The sequence below is a fragment of the Colletotrichum karsti genome (genome assembly GCF_011947395.1).
Source record: "Colletotrichum karsti strain CkLH20 chromosome Unknown Scaffold2, whole genome shotgun sequence".
Classification (NCBI taxonomy): Eukaryota; Fungi; Ascomycota; class Sordariomycetes; order Glomerellales; family Glomerellaceae; genus Colletotrichum; species Colletotrichum karsti.
In genome coordinates, this window is record NW_024065902.1 from 501213 (window position 1) to 516878 (window position 15666).

Sequence of the window (15666 nt, forward strand, 5' to 3'; positions counted from 1 at the left end):
CTAGTTGTTGGAATGTCCTTTTCGTCGTCTTGCATAGGAAGGAGATTGTCGCGAAACTCTGCGGAAGAGCCAAGGATACCTGCAACCACCTTCATCTTGTTTTGCGTTAGTGTACCGGTTTTGTCAGAACAAACCGTTGTAGCGTTGCCCATGATTTCACATGACCGTAGCAGACGGACGAGGTTGTTGTCCTTGAGCATCCTGGTAGTTGCAAACGCCAAAGCTAAAGTGACCGTCAGCGGAAGTCCCTCTGGCACCGCAATGACCACAACAGTGATTGAAAGTATCAAAACTTCCAGGAATGCGTGGCCCTTTTCTTTGGCGCCACCCTCGATATGCTTGAGATCAACAAGGAACCGGATGAACATGATGATGAAGAAGATAGCGCCAGCAATTAAGCCGAAGTTGATGATGTATTTGGCCACAACTCCGAGCTTTTGTTGCAAAGGTGTTTCTTGAACGTCATCATGGAGGGAGAGCATGATTCTCCCGTACGCAGAGTCCGAGCCGACTGCGAGGACAAGATACGTTCCGACACCAGTTGTCGCCTGTGTACCGCCGAGGATGAAAGGGTCTTTGGTGTAGTCGTTCGCTTCGGGAGCCGGCGTTTTGGCTACGAGTTCCGACTCGCCCGTCAACGCAGACTCGTCGCACTGTATATCGAATCCTTGGATTAAAATGCCATCTGCGGGGATAACGTCGCCAGCTTCGATGTGCAAGACGTCACCGACCAGAACTTCGAAGATGGAGATGGGCTGGTGTTTGCCGGACCGCACGACTGTGACCATCCTTTCCTCCTTCTTTTCGTTCAATTTCTGAAACTTGTAGTTCTTCTGGTAATCGTTCAGCGCAGTGGCGACGACGATGACGATGACGGCGACCATAATAGCCACCCCCTTGAGAAAGTGATCAGTAACGTTCCTACTAAAAGCGCAGACGAGATCAACCCACCTCGACCCATTCAATTCTCGCACCCTGTTCGGCGCTGGCAACAGATTGGTAGATTCCCAAAGCAAGAGACACGGTAGCGGAAGCCGTGAGGAGGAACATCAGTTTGTCGTTGAAAGCCAACCACATGAGTTGGAGAAAAGTCTTAGGCTTCCTTCGAGGTGGACGGTTCTCACCGTAGATTCCTCGACGATCGGTGAAGTTGCCAGAGCCAGAAGTTGACGCGTTCTCAGGCTCGGACCCAGGAGGAACGTGGAGGTCGGCGCTCTTCATAGCTGCCGTGAGCTCAGAAGCAGTGACCGTACCGTCCAACACATCCTCGTCAACTCCAAGACCTGCCTTGACTAGGCCTTGACATCGGTTCGCAGCCCGGCTGCAAGACCAGCAAGGCCGCCGTAAGCGTGAAGAGACTCGGCATTGTGGTTCTCGATCAGACAATGGAGTTAGCTTGGGGAGAAGGCGAACTTGTTCCCAGGAACAAGGTCCATCTCGGCAAGCTTCTTGATCGCGGGTGTTCTAGCACCGTTGTGGTCCCGATTGGCATGCACGCCAGTGGCAGCAGTATCGCCAGCCAGAGGGGCGGAAGTGATTTCGTCGTCCATGTTGATTGTTTCGAAGAACGTGGTTCGGTGTCTGGGAAGAGGAAATATCAAACGAGTGAATGGTTCATCAATGTGAAAAGAAGGGGAAGATCAACGCTTCTTGAAGGCCAAGTCGATGCAAACCGATGCTGACTTGCTGCGTAGATGATACAGCTTTTAGCAGGCCGGATCGTTGTGGTAGAGACTGCCACCTTATTCGTGCCAAGACATTGCGACTCGGGTTTGCAAAGTAGAGAATCAGAATGAAGGAGGGAGCGATGGGGGTCGTCCGCGGTGTCGCTTCATCCACATACACGGTGGACCAGGCGGGACGAAGGTACGTAGTACCTCCAGCGACACCAACGTGGACAAGGGAGGACCGTGGGGTGGGCCTCAGGTCGACTTGTCCACACTAAAGGTGCCTTCCTGCACGCCTCACTGAAGCTGAGAGTTCCACGCCTCGTAGCTATTCCAGCCCGCGTACAATCGAGGATCCAATCTCCAAGGACTCTCGCGTGGGCTATAAATTGGCGTTCTAAGAACAATTGCACAGCCCAGAGCAGTGGACACATCCGCCGACTTTCAACCAAGTGAACCCTCGGACTAAGACGCGTTGCCGTGAGCTTGGCCGCATCCCAAACCAAGCCAGGAGACAGACACCAACGACCATGGCGAGACTTACTCCGTTGCCGCAAAATTGGAAGGTAAGATTGGAACCCAATCCATGCACCAAATTAACGCAAATGAGGATGTTGATCTCGATTCATCGACGGTATACAGGCTCGTATACTCAACAGACGAATTCAGCCCCCTTCTCGTCTGATCTTTGTCGAGCAACCTCCATGTCGTTCTAGCCAGACGTCTTCTCGTGGCAACACGAATACGAAAACCGACAACGATGGATCGAGTTGGAGAGACTCCTTCTTCAAGATCATCGAAGGCGGCGCCACAGCATTCGGCTCCGTTCTCATTCTCGGTCTGGCAGGTTACTCCTACAATGCCTACTACAAGTCTCTTGTCCTTCGAAAAATGGAAAACGCCTTCGGAGCTGGCTTTTCGACTCTAGAGCTTACAGCCCTTGGTCGTCATGTTGCACCAGATCGGCTTCAGGCAGAACTTGCTTCGCCCTGTCACGAGGGTGACGAGTGGATAACGAGAGACGAACAAGACCATATTGACAGAATGGTGAATGGAAGCACCCAAGGCCACTACCACCTAATCACGGGCGAAAAGGGAACCGGCAAGACCTCCATGATTCTCAGAGCAATGCGACAAGTCCGGGGTGAGGGCACAGCCATGCTAGAGGCGCATGGGGACCCCGAAGTATTTCGCTTACGACTCGGAAAAGCTCTAGACTATGAGTTTCATGAGGACTACATTGGAAGTCTGTTCAACTTCAAGGGCCCTCGCGATTCCACACCCATCCTTGACATCGAGAGAGCTTTCAATAAGATGGAGAAGGTGGCTCTAGACCGAAAGGCCAGAACAGACAAGCCCCTGATCCTCGTCATCAACCGCATCCACCTGCTTCGGGAAGATGAGGAGGGACAAAACCTGCTGGAACTGATTCAACAGCGAGCGGAACTGTGGGCGGCAAGCCGCCTCGTTACTGTGATTCTAATTAGCGACGATCACAGCACCATGGAGCGGCTCAAGTGGCAAGCTACCCGCCTGGCAGTATCAGACGTCCACGACATGCCGCGAAGTCCCGCCCTGACCACACTAAAGCAATACCGGGCAAAGACATTCCACGAAGACGTACCGCAGGACACCCTGGACAGAGTCTACAGCAAGGTTGGTGGGCGCATCAGATTCCTTGACCACGTGGCCCGGTCTAAGGACATGCTGAAAGCTTGCGACCTGATCTGCGAGAAGGAGAAGCGCTGGCTGCTCGGCCAGTGCTGGATACTGGGCGAATACATGGACGACGATGCCGAAGACCAACAGGAGTACTCGGCAGCAGCAATGGTATTGGCCAAAGCCCTGGTTGAGAAAGAGAAGGCGATGCTTCGCGAAGGCATCAACGACGGCAGGCTTCCGGAAATCCCACTTCACGAAGCGAGACAGATCATGACTAGAGCCGACTTCATCCAGAGGCATGACCACGTCAACATATTTTCCATCGACTCGAAATCGATGGTTCGCGCTGACTCGGTCCCAATGCAGAATGCGTTTCGGGAGATTTGCTCGCAGGAAGGTTTTGACGAGCATCTCCAAGCAACCCTTGATAGACTCGATGAGTTGGAGGGTCTTGGGAGAACCAGGGAAATTGTCATGAAGGATCTGGCAAACGATGGCCAGTTCCAGGCGTTTATTCGCCGGGCTCAAGCTAACGGGGACCCCTTACTGGTCGCCATCAAGGCTGCGTCACCCAAGGAGGGAGACGACTGAGATCAGACTCGTCTCTTAATAGCATCCACCTATTCATGTTGATGAGATGATAGCAATAAAACCAAAGATTACTTGAAACGCAATTTGTGGTGGCGAAGCGTGCCTAGCGTGGAGGCAGTGATGGTTTGACTGCAGAGTGTCTTCGCGATACAGCCCCCTATCGGAATGAACATCTCAGACATGATGCTGTGGCCTTTCCCGATTCCCGACACGTCCATAGCCTATCTCTCGTCAGCCAGAGCCTATCTGCTTGTTAATTCCCACCTTGGCTCGGCAATGAGCTCCAGTGCCCAGGCATTGACGCCTCATTCGCAACATAACTTGTTGGAAGCGGAGATGGTCGGGCCATCCGCGTAAATCCGCCGAGTAATGCCGGACGAGACACGACGCGAAACTAGTGATTGTAGTTGCTGAAAACTTAGCATAACATGATTCTGTACAATTTGTCGCAGAGGTTAATGGAAAGAAAGGGAAACCTGGCAAAAAGCGGTGGACTTTTGCATGTTGAGCTGCTCATGGATGGTTTTTGCGTGAAGGTCGAGTCGATCCTTTACCGAATCGCAGGGTCTTCCGTAGGTGTGACACCACCCATTCGTTGTGGATGTGTTTTTCACATTCCATTTCGAAAGTTTTATTGCCCATTTACTGCGAGGAGAGAATCTCACTGCTTTAGCATCAACTTCCAACATTACACCATGATATTATTCGAAGGGTTCTACGAAATCGAAAGAGACAAAGCCGCAAAATGCTCCATGTGCCATGCGACATGAGAGATCGAGTCCTCAACCAGGCGGAAACACACAGGGCATTTCCCGGCAGCACCAGGTGGGAGTGGCGCATAGACAGCACCTCCATGCTCATTAGTGATATGTCGTGTCCAGTCCTCCCTGAGAGCAAAGAACTTCGGCGGCCGCTCGCAGGCGTCATGGAGACACAGATATGGCCGAACGTCCTGAAGAAGATGATTTTTCCTGAGCCCAAGTGGTGCGTTAGAAGGTTGCTCCATCCCAGATGCCGCCTGAATCACTCTTTGGTCACCTACCTGTGAGTATCGCGCAGCGCTGGCATACTCTCTCGACAGATGGCGCAACTGGTGCAGCAATTGCTGCCAGACCGCAATCTCAAGAGATTCACGAAAGCCCCTGCCATAGCCCCATTAATACCCACAACCGGGTCATCGTTGGTGACAGCCAGATTTCGCAAGTCATCGCTAGGCTGAGCCAGCATCGGAGAACAGACGTGCTTGGCGGAGTTGAGTTCTTCTCTTGTGGCCCAATAGCGAAAGATGCGGTTTCTCAAACTATTTGCCTTCACCAATTTTACGGCTATTCGTTGTGGAAGATTCGGGTACTTGTCCTGGACGCGCTGGACATCAAAGTCGTCATACGAGTACGGGTACGGCTCGCTGATTCGCGCTACTACTGACCACATATCTTCGAACTTTGGCGATATCCGGGTGAAGGGAGATTCGTCTTCGTCTTCGAGTTCTCTCACTTCTCTGAAGACTTTGTTGTCTGATGGAAGATCTTCCGCGTTATTCATGGCCATGATAGCCCATGGCTGTCGTCGCTGGGGCACCTGATGCTCAAGTGGCCTTTGAGGCTTGACGGGGCCTGCGATACCGTGCCTGGGTGATTCCATAGCTGGTGTAGGCTTTGTTTCCATGTCATCTAGGACGTCATCCGGTTGGAAGAAGTTTCTCGAGCAAACGGGGCTGTAGATTTATGAGTTTTGCTTTCTTCGCTTCGGAAATCGCCTGCTTACCACCTGCCCCAATATCCGGAGACTCGCTTCAACTTAGCATGTCGACAGGACTTCCTGAGGCAGTGTTCAAGTGAACACGAATCTGGTTTTCTTTGCAATGTCCTCATGATCACAGACATTGCGATCTTACTGCCGGGAGCGATGCGGGCGCGCCACTTTGACTGGTCTAGAACACGATCGTGTTCGTCCAATATAAGGTAGTCTTGACGGTCGATCAGTGGGAAACTCCCAAACTCTCCCTTGATGAATGCTCGTAAGGTCTGACGAGCAAAGTATGTTGTTAGTCTCAAGCGCTGATTATGTTTTGAGCTCAAAAAAGCCTTGCCTCAAAGTTTCGAAAAGCGTCGTATTGTAAGACGCGAGGGGCGCTTCCCATTGCGTCGAAGAACGTGATATGGTACTTGGCGATCAAGATAGGAGTCATTTGTCTGGATGGCTGAGCCAAGCGAGAAAGCAGAATACTGTGATGGCGTTCAACTTCATCCTCGCAAGTCGTGAAACCGAAGGAGACTTACAATAGATCTCGCAGAAACCGCCCAAGGTATACGAATGCTAGATAGTACCTAGTGGAAGAAGTTCATAAGCGCCGGCCACTACATCCCATCATCATAGCACTCACACCTCACGTAAAGACTCCTCGCGAAGGTCACTCAAAGTATCAGTCTGGTCCGACCAGTGAGCTACTGGCTGAAAAGGCAGCCCGGTATAGTCGGTAGACTGCACCCGGGTGGTGAGAGAATCAGCAGCCGCTTTTGCCAGGTCATTTACGCAGTCACGAGTGCTCGGCTGAGGTTCGGACAAGTCGAGTTCTGGGATGAATTGCCGTTCCGAGGTCTTCATCTGGCGCAAAGCATCTCGAAGCAAGATGCCAAGTTCAGGACGTATTGTTTCTTGGAACACTGAACGAAATACGTCGGGAAGATCCTTTTGCGTCTTCAATATCACGTCTCTTGACAAGCATAGTCAGCCAGAACTCTTCGAAATCGTACGAAAAATACCTTATGTGAGCACTGACAATGTGAGCTGCTTCATGAGATTGTCCAGAATCATCATGTGTGATTGAACTAAACTCTTCATGGTAATCACCTTCCTCGACCACTTCATATACCAATTCAATTTCGGGACAGCGTGCTTGAAGCGATTGGTTGTTGCCGGGTGTTTCCCGAGGCTAGGCTCATACTTCTGGATGGCTTGAAGAAAGTCATTGATAGGGACTTTGATATAATTGATCTCTCGGTCAATGTCGGTTTTGTATGCTGGGTATGCCGACCAATCCGTCACAAATGTAATGGGCTTGAGGGTCTGGATCAAGGATCGAAGGAAAGCCACAGCTTCGCGGTATTCTTGCGCTGCACCGTTGCAGCTGTCCAGCGCCTCATAGACGTTGTAGAGCAGCTTCACGGCAGCGGCGATGTCGCCGGCCGACCAGCCGAAGGACATGGTTGAAAAGCTGTGACAAAGAGGTTGATAATATGCTTTGGAACTGGAAGGAAAGAAATTGCAGGAAGATTGAATTAAAGTAAGCTCACAGATGCGGCCGTCCGCCGTTGGAGGCGATCACGTTGCTGCCTACTGTCTACATGGCACCAATAAGACGTGCAGGAGTGATATGGCGCAGCCATGACAACCCACCAACATTCTGGCCGCACTACTGCTTGCTGACTGGCAGGTTGTTCTCAGTCATTCGTTCACGACTTGGGCCAACCTGGAAGCCAACACAGAATTTGACACCTGCGATATAACTTGAGCGGTACTTGCGTGTCCGGAAAACTCCCATGAAGTATATAAATGAAAGACGTATACTCAGGAATACTATAACGATATCGACGACAACAACAACGATAAGAGCCGAAACAGCAACAATAGAAGCGATAGTAAAAATAGCAACGAGAAAGACGACAGCGGGATATCGAGAGGTAGCATCACGGTATGCTGTTGAAGTTAGAGCTCGGCGCCATCAAAGTGGGGCCGACTGATCGCCGACCGCGACAGCCGCACGGTGCCCGATAGCTCCAAACACAGTATGATTGGCACGTTCATCGGCATTCTACACAGTGCCGCAATCACCTCAGACAAGTCCCTTGTGATCAAATCCAGTGACATTTTCCACCCTAACCTCCCGTCTCAACCAGCTCCAAGTTCTTTCAATCTGCAATCCCCAGTTCCAGGACCAAACCAAACCTCAGTCCCGAGATCATTCCAAAAAATGGCATCAAACCAAATAGACGACGAAGACCTGACATTCACCTGCTGCGCGCCCCTTCGCGCCTCAGAACTCCTCCGGCCCGTCGAGGTCGGCGAGATCGGGTACGTTTTCGTTTTGTTTCGTTCATCCCATTCCGACGTCATCTCAACATCCCTTTCAACCCACCACACAGACAATCGCCCTCCCCAAACACCGACAGACATGACTGATGAACCCGATACGTTACACAGCGGCTACGGACACGCCGGCAAGTCGACATTCCTGGCGTGGCCCATCTTCGGACCTCTGCTGTTCCAGAATGAGACGAGCGACGCGCGGGATCACTGCGCGAACGAGAGGAGTACGTCGCGTTTCTCCGAACTGAATCAGCTCATTGATGAGAGAGAGAGAGAGAGAGAGAAAACTGACGATGGCGGTCTTGTAGCATTCCTTTCGTACCTGAGACTCTCGGTGTACATGTCCATCGTCTCCGTCGCCATCGTGCTCTCCTTCCACCTGAAGAGCGAGCCGAGTCAGTTGGAGCTGCGGATGGCGAAACCGCTCGGCATCATCTTCTGGTGCCTCGCCGTTTCGTGTTTGTGTCTTGGGTTGGGTAATTACATCAGTAAGCCGCATAATCATCATTTCACGTGTTACTCGGTATGCTTATCATTCTCAGAAACGGTGAACAAGTACAGTCGCAAGGCGGCCATCGTACAGACCGGTTGGCGAACGCAACTCGTGCTCTCCATCGTAGCCCTGAGCATCGTAGGAACCTGCATAGTCCTGCTGGTGATCACCAAGCTTGCGAGCAACGACGATTCAGATACCTTCAAGTCGGGTGTCTCGGCGGCACACGTATTGAAGTAGAAACCAATTCGAATTCTCCTACGCCTATTATGATCCCCGAATCACCCCGTCTTAGTCGCGCCGTACCAGTCCATGCTGATGTCCATCCCGTGGGTATATCAAAAAAGTCTACACAATACACGACCTGCGCCTTGAATTATCCCTTGAGCTTGCCGTCAGGCGTGCAAAACAGGTCTCTTGCGGACCCATCGATGTGATCCCGCTGCATCTCCTCTCGGCTGCACCCGCCGACCAGCTGGCGCCATGCAAACATGTACTCCACAGCACGCTGGTACACGTCTCGCAGACTCGTGCTATCGCCCTGCCACCCCAGGATCGGGAGATCTTTGCAAGGCGTAAGGGTGCCGTTGTTCGGAAGCGTGTCGAATGTGTGCACGAGCGAGTCGGAAATGGCCTCGGCCAGGTTCGCCCTCAGCTTCTCTCTTTCGCCAGTTTCCTGTTGGTACTCTTCAGGGCCCAGGTAAAGTTCGTTGTGGACTCTCGCTACCGTAGCTCCTGTCTCGGAGCTGGGGTATACCGTGAAGTAGCCTCTGAGCCGTGATAAACGCAAGACGTGCTCCAGCCATGAGGGGAACATTTTGCTCACTTCCTTCGTCGTCACCATATCCGGAACGTCCTTGGGGTCGCGCGCAGCCTTCAGGGCGTCTACTTCGGAGACCAGACCATGCAATTCTACCCACTTGTCCCCGAAAAAGAGCATGGCGTTGCTGTTGGGGGCCTGCCACAAGTAAAAAGAGCCCGTGTCGTCCGGGCCATCGGAAATCGGTTCTGCGAATTGACTTCTGCCGTCCAAGTTGGTGGAAGGCGAAGTCATGCTGATTCCGAGAAGTCGTTGATCCCACTTTGAGAGCGTTGAATATGCCGAGTAGCGGTACTCTAAGAGAGAGTATTTGAGATCTGTGGAGCGAGTCAGCATGGAATCCTACTCGAGTAAATAGGTAGTAGCTTACAATGGAAGAACCCCGGAGCTAACTCCGCCTGCGGTGAAAGAACAAGTATGTGAGAGTATTTGGGCGTCGTTGGCCAGAACGACTCCAGGAAACGAATGGAACTCTCCTCCTCCGTCATACGCTGCCGAGGAATCCTGTGTCTCAGCGAGAGCATTTGTACGCGACCCGGGTTTGCCACATGCGGCGGTGGCCAGTGAAAGGTTTCCAGAAATTTGGCTGTCGCAGGTTCAATGTCTTGGGGCAGTTCAATGGTGAGGTGGGGGATTGTGAAAGCCGTGAAGTCGACATCGTTGAGCGACCTAAGCAGCCGCAACAGGCTACCGGAGCCACTGGCGGGGGCTTGAATCAGGATATCAACGCTAACTTGGTTCCACGCTGCGAGAGAGGGGCTGTCAAGCTTCGGTAGCCACGACAGGTGCTTTGAAGCGTCCTTCGGAAGCTCGATGAGAGGGATCTTCAGCGCGCCCGTTTCTGACCGCATGCCCTTCAAGAAAGGAAACAACTCGTCATCTGTTCCGTCTACAATTATAGCTTGAGGGTGCATGAAGCTGTGGATACTTCGCAGTCCTCGGATCGCCGATATCTCGAGGCGAGTGTCCGTCGATAGAGAGGAAAAGTCGGCGCGGGCGTCGTGCCAAATGATGTAGCAAGAATCGTCTATCCCATTGATCTTCTTGATATCGTCCAACTCAATTTCGCTCCGGCCCATGACGGCAAAGTGCACGTAGCTCCTCAGCTCCATGCCCATCTGGCAGGCGAACGGCAGCAGTGTCGACGCGCTCCGCAGGCTCGCAGCAGCGAAGAGAACGTTCTGATTGACCGCCAGCGAGCCCTTCGTCGCGGCAATCGCATGCAGCGACGACGCAAGACGGTGGAACTTGACCGGGCCGTTGTAGTCATGCTCGGAGATTGAGGGCATAGGCGTGCCGGGTTTGGCTTTGCGACCGCCACTGAGTCGGTGAGGACCATCGCGGATCGGGTTTGGTATGTGGTCTCGAGAACCGTCGGTGTATGGGTAGATGTAGTTGGGGCGTCGCTCGCCAAAGCTGAAGGAGAGGTCGCCTAGAAAGTACCAAAGGGCTCCGGCGATGATGAAGAGGTATGCGATGCGTCGGAAGAGGCGGCGGGATGGCATCTTGGCGGCGGGTTGCCATTGGGGATTTCGGTTTCGTAGCAGCATGGGGTTTCCGTTGGCGCTGCCGCGGTTGTGGTCGTCATCCTTCTTTCCCATCTCTTCATCGCTGAGGAAAACGAAGGAGCGTAGCTGGCGCCATGGGTCCGGCATACTTCTCTAACTTGTAAGGTAGCGCGAAACAGCGACAGGGGAAAAGGAAAGACAAGAGGGCAAAGAAGAAGTGAAAGTCAAGCGTCGATAACAGATTGACTGTAAGGACTGGGTGCTGCAAGGGAGGGGGATCCGAGGGTCGGGCGTCTCACATCTTTCTCGTCAACGTAGATGCGAGTGAAGGCGAGGTACTTCAATGGAGAGCTCCAAGAGTCCAAGAAGGAGGACAGTTGGACACAGCACCTCAGTCAGTTCGGGTTCGGACTGAACTGGACAGGTGGAACTGGAAACAAGAAGTGGTCCTTGGCCAGTCCCTTGACTCCTTGGCCGTCCTTTCCAACTTCCCTGGAGCCGGCAATTGCGCACTTAACAGGGTTGCTTTTCCCTGCTCCCTGCTCCTGGCTCCTTGCGCCGTGGGCTGGGCTGTGCAAGCTCGTGTGTCGTGCTGCAGGTTTGCGGGTTGCGTTGGTGGATCCGTGGAGCTTGTCCGGACGGGAGCTTCGATGAGGACTGGATGATGTGCGCAGCGTGGCTCATGCGACAGAAGACGATCCGGTGTGGTCTTGTACGTAGTGTCGTGTTCTTGGGGTAGGTAAATCGTCAAAGGTGGCGTTAACAGAGGAGAAAATAAGCTCCCTGCTGATTATTCTGCAAAGGGTCTGGGGTACGGGAGCGGAGCGGGATCTTGTGCCCGTCGAGACTGTGCTTCCATTGGGGCCAGCAGATGTCTGCTCGGCTTGGCGAATGGCCGGTCAGGTCATCCAAAAATGGCAGCAATGGGCAGTGACCTCACAGCGGTGTTGCTTGTTGCACTGCAAATCAGCCTCGAGGATTTGAGATCGCTCGTGTCAGTGAAATGTGGACGGTCCAGGTCAAAGGAGGGAAGCTGGAGTTGGAGCTGGAGCTGGAGCACAATGTACCGTTCCTGAATTTAGTGTGGTGCGGCCTGCGGCAAGCGGGGAGAGATACCTCCACCGACTCAGTCCAGTCCCGTCTCTCATCTCAGTCATCATCCGGGCATCTCGGTGGAGCTGCGGGGCAGAGAGACACTCGAGCCACATTGTGGCTGCCCCGAGCAACGGTTTTTCTGAATTTTTTTTTCTTTGGTGCAGACGGCGGGGTGATTTAGAGGTCGGTGACGACGAAAATACACCGACATAGAAGAATCTCACTTGAAAACATTTATTTCTTTTCAAGACACTGTTCACGGTCTGACACGAATAATCATCACAGCCCATCCAACTCAAATCTACCACCATGGCAAAGTCCAGACGAAACAGAGGCGGCCAGAGCCATCGCAAGGACCCCATCGCCAAAACCATCAAGCCGCCATCCGACCCCGAACTGGCCGCTCTCAGAGAAAAGTCCATTCTTCCCGTCATAAGCGACCTCAAGAGCTCCGACCCCAAGTCCCGTACCGCAGCCGCCGCTGCCGTCTCTAACATCGTTGCGGATGAGAAGTGTCGGAAATTGCTGCTGCGCGAGCAGATCGTTCACATCGTCCTGAATGAGACACTGACTGACTCAAATATCGAGAGCCGCGCTGCCGGCTGGGACATTTTGAGAGTCATTGCCGAAGAGGAAGAGGCCGACTTCTGCATCCACTTGTACCGTCAAGATGTCTTGAGTGCTATTGGTTTTGCCTCCCAAGCTGTGAGTCGTGTTTCCTACAAGTCTCACTCGTACAACGTCCTTACTGACAGCCACCAGATTTTGGAGAACTTGACCAAGAGCTCCTCTCTTAGCAAGGGCGAGATCAAGGTGACTTGGGACATTGCCGAGTCTGTCATTGCCCTTCTTTCTGCTCTCGCTGAGGCTCAGGATGAGATTCTTGAAGCTATCGTTGGTGTTGAGGGTATTAAGAACCTCCTCTTCCACGTCGTCGCCCACACAGACTCACCGTCAAGCATTTGCCTCGATGCACTGGCTGCGCTTCTCACTCTTTCGGAGGACAACCGCCGCCTGGCACAAGACGTCGCCGCCGATGAAAGCCCCAAGCCGTTGACGGCTCTGACCAAGCTGCGGGAAACTCCTGGTGCCAAGGGGGTTTTGGCCTGCGGTGTCCTGCATAACATTTTTACCACTCTGGAATGGTTCGAGGGCACGCCCGAGCAGAAGAGCCTGTCCGATGCCGTTCTGATCCCGACATTATCTTCGGCGCTTAAGGGCACAACGCCCGAGGCTGACTTGCCTCCCAAGAGCCAATGGTCTAACCCGACTGAGGTTCTTCAGCTCGCGTTGGAAATCCTTGCTGATATCGGCACGACTCTGCAAGTATCTATGCAGAGGGATAACAAGAAGGAGGAAGAATGGAACGGAATTGGAGACGACACCGCAATGGATGAGGACGACGAGGAGAAGGCTTCCGGAGAGGAAGATAACGTTGACGCTGGTGACGATGACGACTCGATGGACGAAGACGATATGGCCGACATGGCAATGGTGACCGGTGCCGATGACGACGTCGACGAGGAATCAAACTTGGACGACTTGCCGACCCTGCGCGAGCTGATACAAGACGCTATCCCACAACTTATCGAGCTCGCGACGACATCCGCACAATCCGAAGATGCCCTGAGACTCCAAGGCCACGCTCTCTCCGCCCTCAACAACATTTCCTGGTCCATTTCCGTCTTCGACTTTTCAGATGACCACAACGCTGGCATCCTCAAGGCATGGACGCCGTCGGGTAAGGCCGTCTGGGGCAAGGTCATTGTTCCTATCCTGGCAGCCAACACTGCCGATGTGGATCTGGCCACTCAAGTCACCAGCCTGGCTTGGGCTGTTTCCCGCAGCCTGCCTCGTCGCTTGTCCCTCAACGGCGATGAACACCAGAAGTTCATGGCGCTTTACCATGCGACCAAGAGCCTCCCCAAGAAAGAGACAAAGGCAACAAACGGCGAGAAGGCCAAGGACGAGGAGCCAGAAGACCCCTTCCAGGGCCTCGGAGTCAAGTGCATCGGCGTTCTGGGCCAGCTTGCGCGTCATCCTGCCCCCGTCGCGCTGAACCGGGAGATCGGTGTTTTCCTCATCACCGTCGTTACGTCGCTGCCTGAGACCCCGGCCGCCGATGCGGTCGAGGCTCTCAACCAGCTGTTTGACATCTACGGAGACGAAGACGTGCCTTGCGACAAGGAAGTCTTCTGGAAGGACAACTTCATGCAACATCTCGAGGCGGCTCAGCCCAAGGTGAAGGCCCTGATCAAGACTGTCGACAAGAGGACGCTGCCGGAACTGAGGTCGCGTGCTGACGAGGTTGTTCTGAACCTGGCGCGCTTCATCTCGTACAAAAAGAAGAACCAGCCCCAGTAGAGACCAACGATAAAACCTATGAAGGCGCGGAATTGGACATATAAGAGGCGCCGCTGATCGGTGGCGCACATGCATGAAAAGCACATGATTTGGAATCACACAAGGCGGGCATACCACGACGCAATGAAGAGGAAGGATGGGTGCTTACCTGACTAGATATGGTTTGCCAAAAGCGTATAAAAGGTTTTGGGGACATAGGGCATGGCACTTCTGACATAGTTAGGGACATAACCGCGGTTTTCAATAACAAACTCACTGGCTCTTTATGTAACCGTGCCATATGCTTGCATGCAACCGTGTATCCGTGGCCGAGACCTGTGTAGTTATTATAATGAATCCCCAAAACACCACCCAGTCGCCCCTGGGGAACCCCTCCAAAACAAGTAAAAATGCCGCGCAGAAGAAAAATTCAACCGATGGGCTTCATCTTCTTCTTCTTCTTGCCGTCAGACTTGCCCTTTTGGAAATCCCGCCAGCTGCTGATCCGCTGGTCTCTCGTGGCCTCCCAGTCCTGCTCGTGCTGCCTCTTGCGCTTCCGCTGCTCAGTCTCATCGTCTTGCTTCTTCTGCTCTCTGCCCTCCTCCTGCATCTGCGCCTTCATCTGCCGGCGTCGGCGATGCTCGTTGTCGATCAACACCTCACGCGCCTTGTCGCGCCACTTCTTGGCGAACTCGTCCGTCTTGAGCTCGGGGCTATCGACGGTCCACTTGTTCTCACGAATGAGGAGCATGCGCGCGTCGGCGATGGCCTCATCGAGGCGCTCACGATGCTTTTCGTCCATCAGTTCTGTCTGCGCCTTCTTCAGGCGGTCGAAGGCATCGGGGGCCAGCGGGTTCTTGGTCTTGTCCGGATGGATGAGGAGGGACTTCTTGCGGTAGCAGATCTTGATGTCGGATTCGGGGACACCGGGCTGGAGATCGAGAACGGCGTAGGCGTCTAATCTGAAAGCCTTGAGGATTCTGTCGATCTCTGCGTCCTGTGTGTGGCATCTTGTTAGCTGTTGTCGCGGTGCTCAGGGAGGTGTTTCCTGGTGTGGCGCACCTTGTCGAACTCCTTCGCCTCGAGCTCGAGCGCGTCGAGCGCATCCTTCTCTTCTTTTACGTCTCCGTTCGACATGATGAATGCGTTCTTCAGCCGTTGGTACTGGAAATCGGAAAGACGCGGTTACGATGGAAGTGGGCGACAGCTACGGCTTTGAAAGTAGGTTGGTAGTGGAAGAGGTTAAGGCACGAGGCGGCTCGCGTGCGACAGCCACATTGACCCGCTAAAGATCCTTGTCGATAAGGCTAGCCCCACGAGAAGAGATAAGATAGCGATAAGAAATTTCTCGTTCTCGCCCGCCAAATTTTCGATGGGTCTCGTCCGCCAGCTCTTGGACTG

At 53.4% G+C, this 15666-nt stretch overlaps 6 protein-coding genes across 6 annotated transcripts; 3 read left to right on the top strand and 3 right to left on the bottom strand.

The window, feature by feature from the left end:
* Positions 1-2197: 2197 nt before the first annotated feature.
* Positions 2198-3920, top strand: CkaCkLH20_00706 (uncharacterized protein; the record flags this gene model as incomplete). The annotated part of the gene is made up of 2 exons (XM_038883426.1): positions 2198-2233; positions 2337-3920. 2 exons carry the CDS (start codon positions 2198-2200, stop codon positions 3918-3920), a joined length of 1620 nt encoding a protein of 539 aa, XP_038751021.1.
* Positions 3921-6299: 2379 nt separating this feature from the next.
* Positions 6300-7124, bottom strand: CkaCkLH20_00707 (uncharacterized protein; the record flags this gene model as incomplete). The annotated part of the gene is made up of 2 exons (XM_038883427.1): positions 6300-6633; positions 6700-7124. The coding sequence occupies 2 exons, from the start codon at positions 7122-7124 to the stop codon at positions 6300-6302; spliced, it is 759 nt and encodes a 252-aa protein (XP_038751022.1).
* Positions 7125-7890: 766 nt separating this feature from the next.
* CkaCkLH20_00708 (duf202 domain-containing protein) lies at positions 7891-8739 on the top strand (the record flags this gene model as incomplete). Its single annotated transcript, XM_038883428.1, has 4 exons — positions 7891-7991; positions 8121-8230; positions 8315-8494; positions 8549-8739. 4 exons carry the CDS (start codon positions 7891-7893, stop codon positions 8737-8739), a joined length of 582 nt encoding a protein of 193 aa, XP_038751023.1.
* Positions 8740-8875: 136 nt separating this feature from the next.
* CkaCkLH20_00709 (uncharacterized protein) lies at positions 8876-10974 on the bottom strand (the record flags this gene model as incomplete). The annotated part of the gene is made up of 2 exons (XM_038883429.1): positions 8876-9636; positions 9690-10974. The coding sequence occupies 2 exons, from the start codon at positions 10972-10974 to the stop codon at positions 8876-8878; spliced, it is 2046 nt and encodes a 681-aa protein (XP_038751024.1).
* Positions 10975-12231: 1257 nt separating this feature from the next.
* CkaCkLH20_00710 (uncharacterized protein) lies at positions 12232-14286 on the top strand (the record flags this gene model as incomplete). The annotated part of the gene is made up of 1 exon (XM_038883430.1): positions 12232-14286. One exon carries the CDS (start codon positions 12232-12234, stop codon positions 14284-14286), a length of 2055 nt encoding a protein of 684 aa, XP_038751025.1.
* Positions 14287-14695: 409 nt separating this feature from the next.
* Positions 14696-15402, bottom strand: CkaCkLH20_00711 (DnaJ domain-containing protein; the record flags this gene model as incomplete). The annotated part of the gene is made up of 2 exons (XM_038883431.1): positions 14696-15262; positions 15328-15402. 2 exons carry the CDS (start codon positions 15400-15402, stop codon positions 14696-14698), a joined length of 642 nt encoding a protein of 213 aa, XP_038751026.1.
* Positions 15403-15666: the final 264 nt, after the last annotated feature.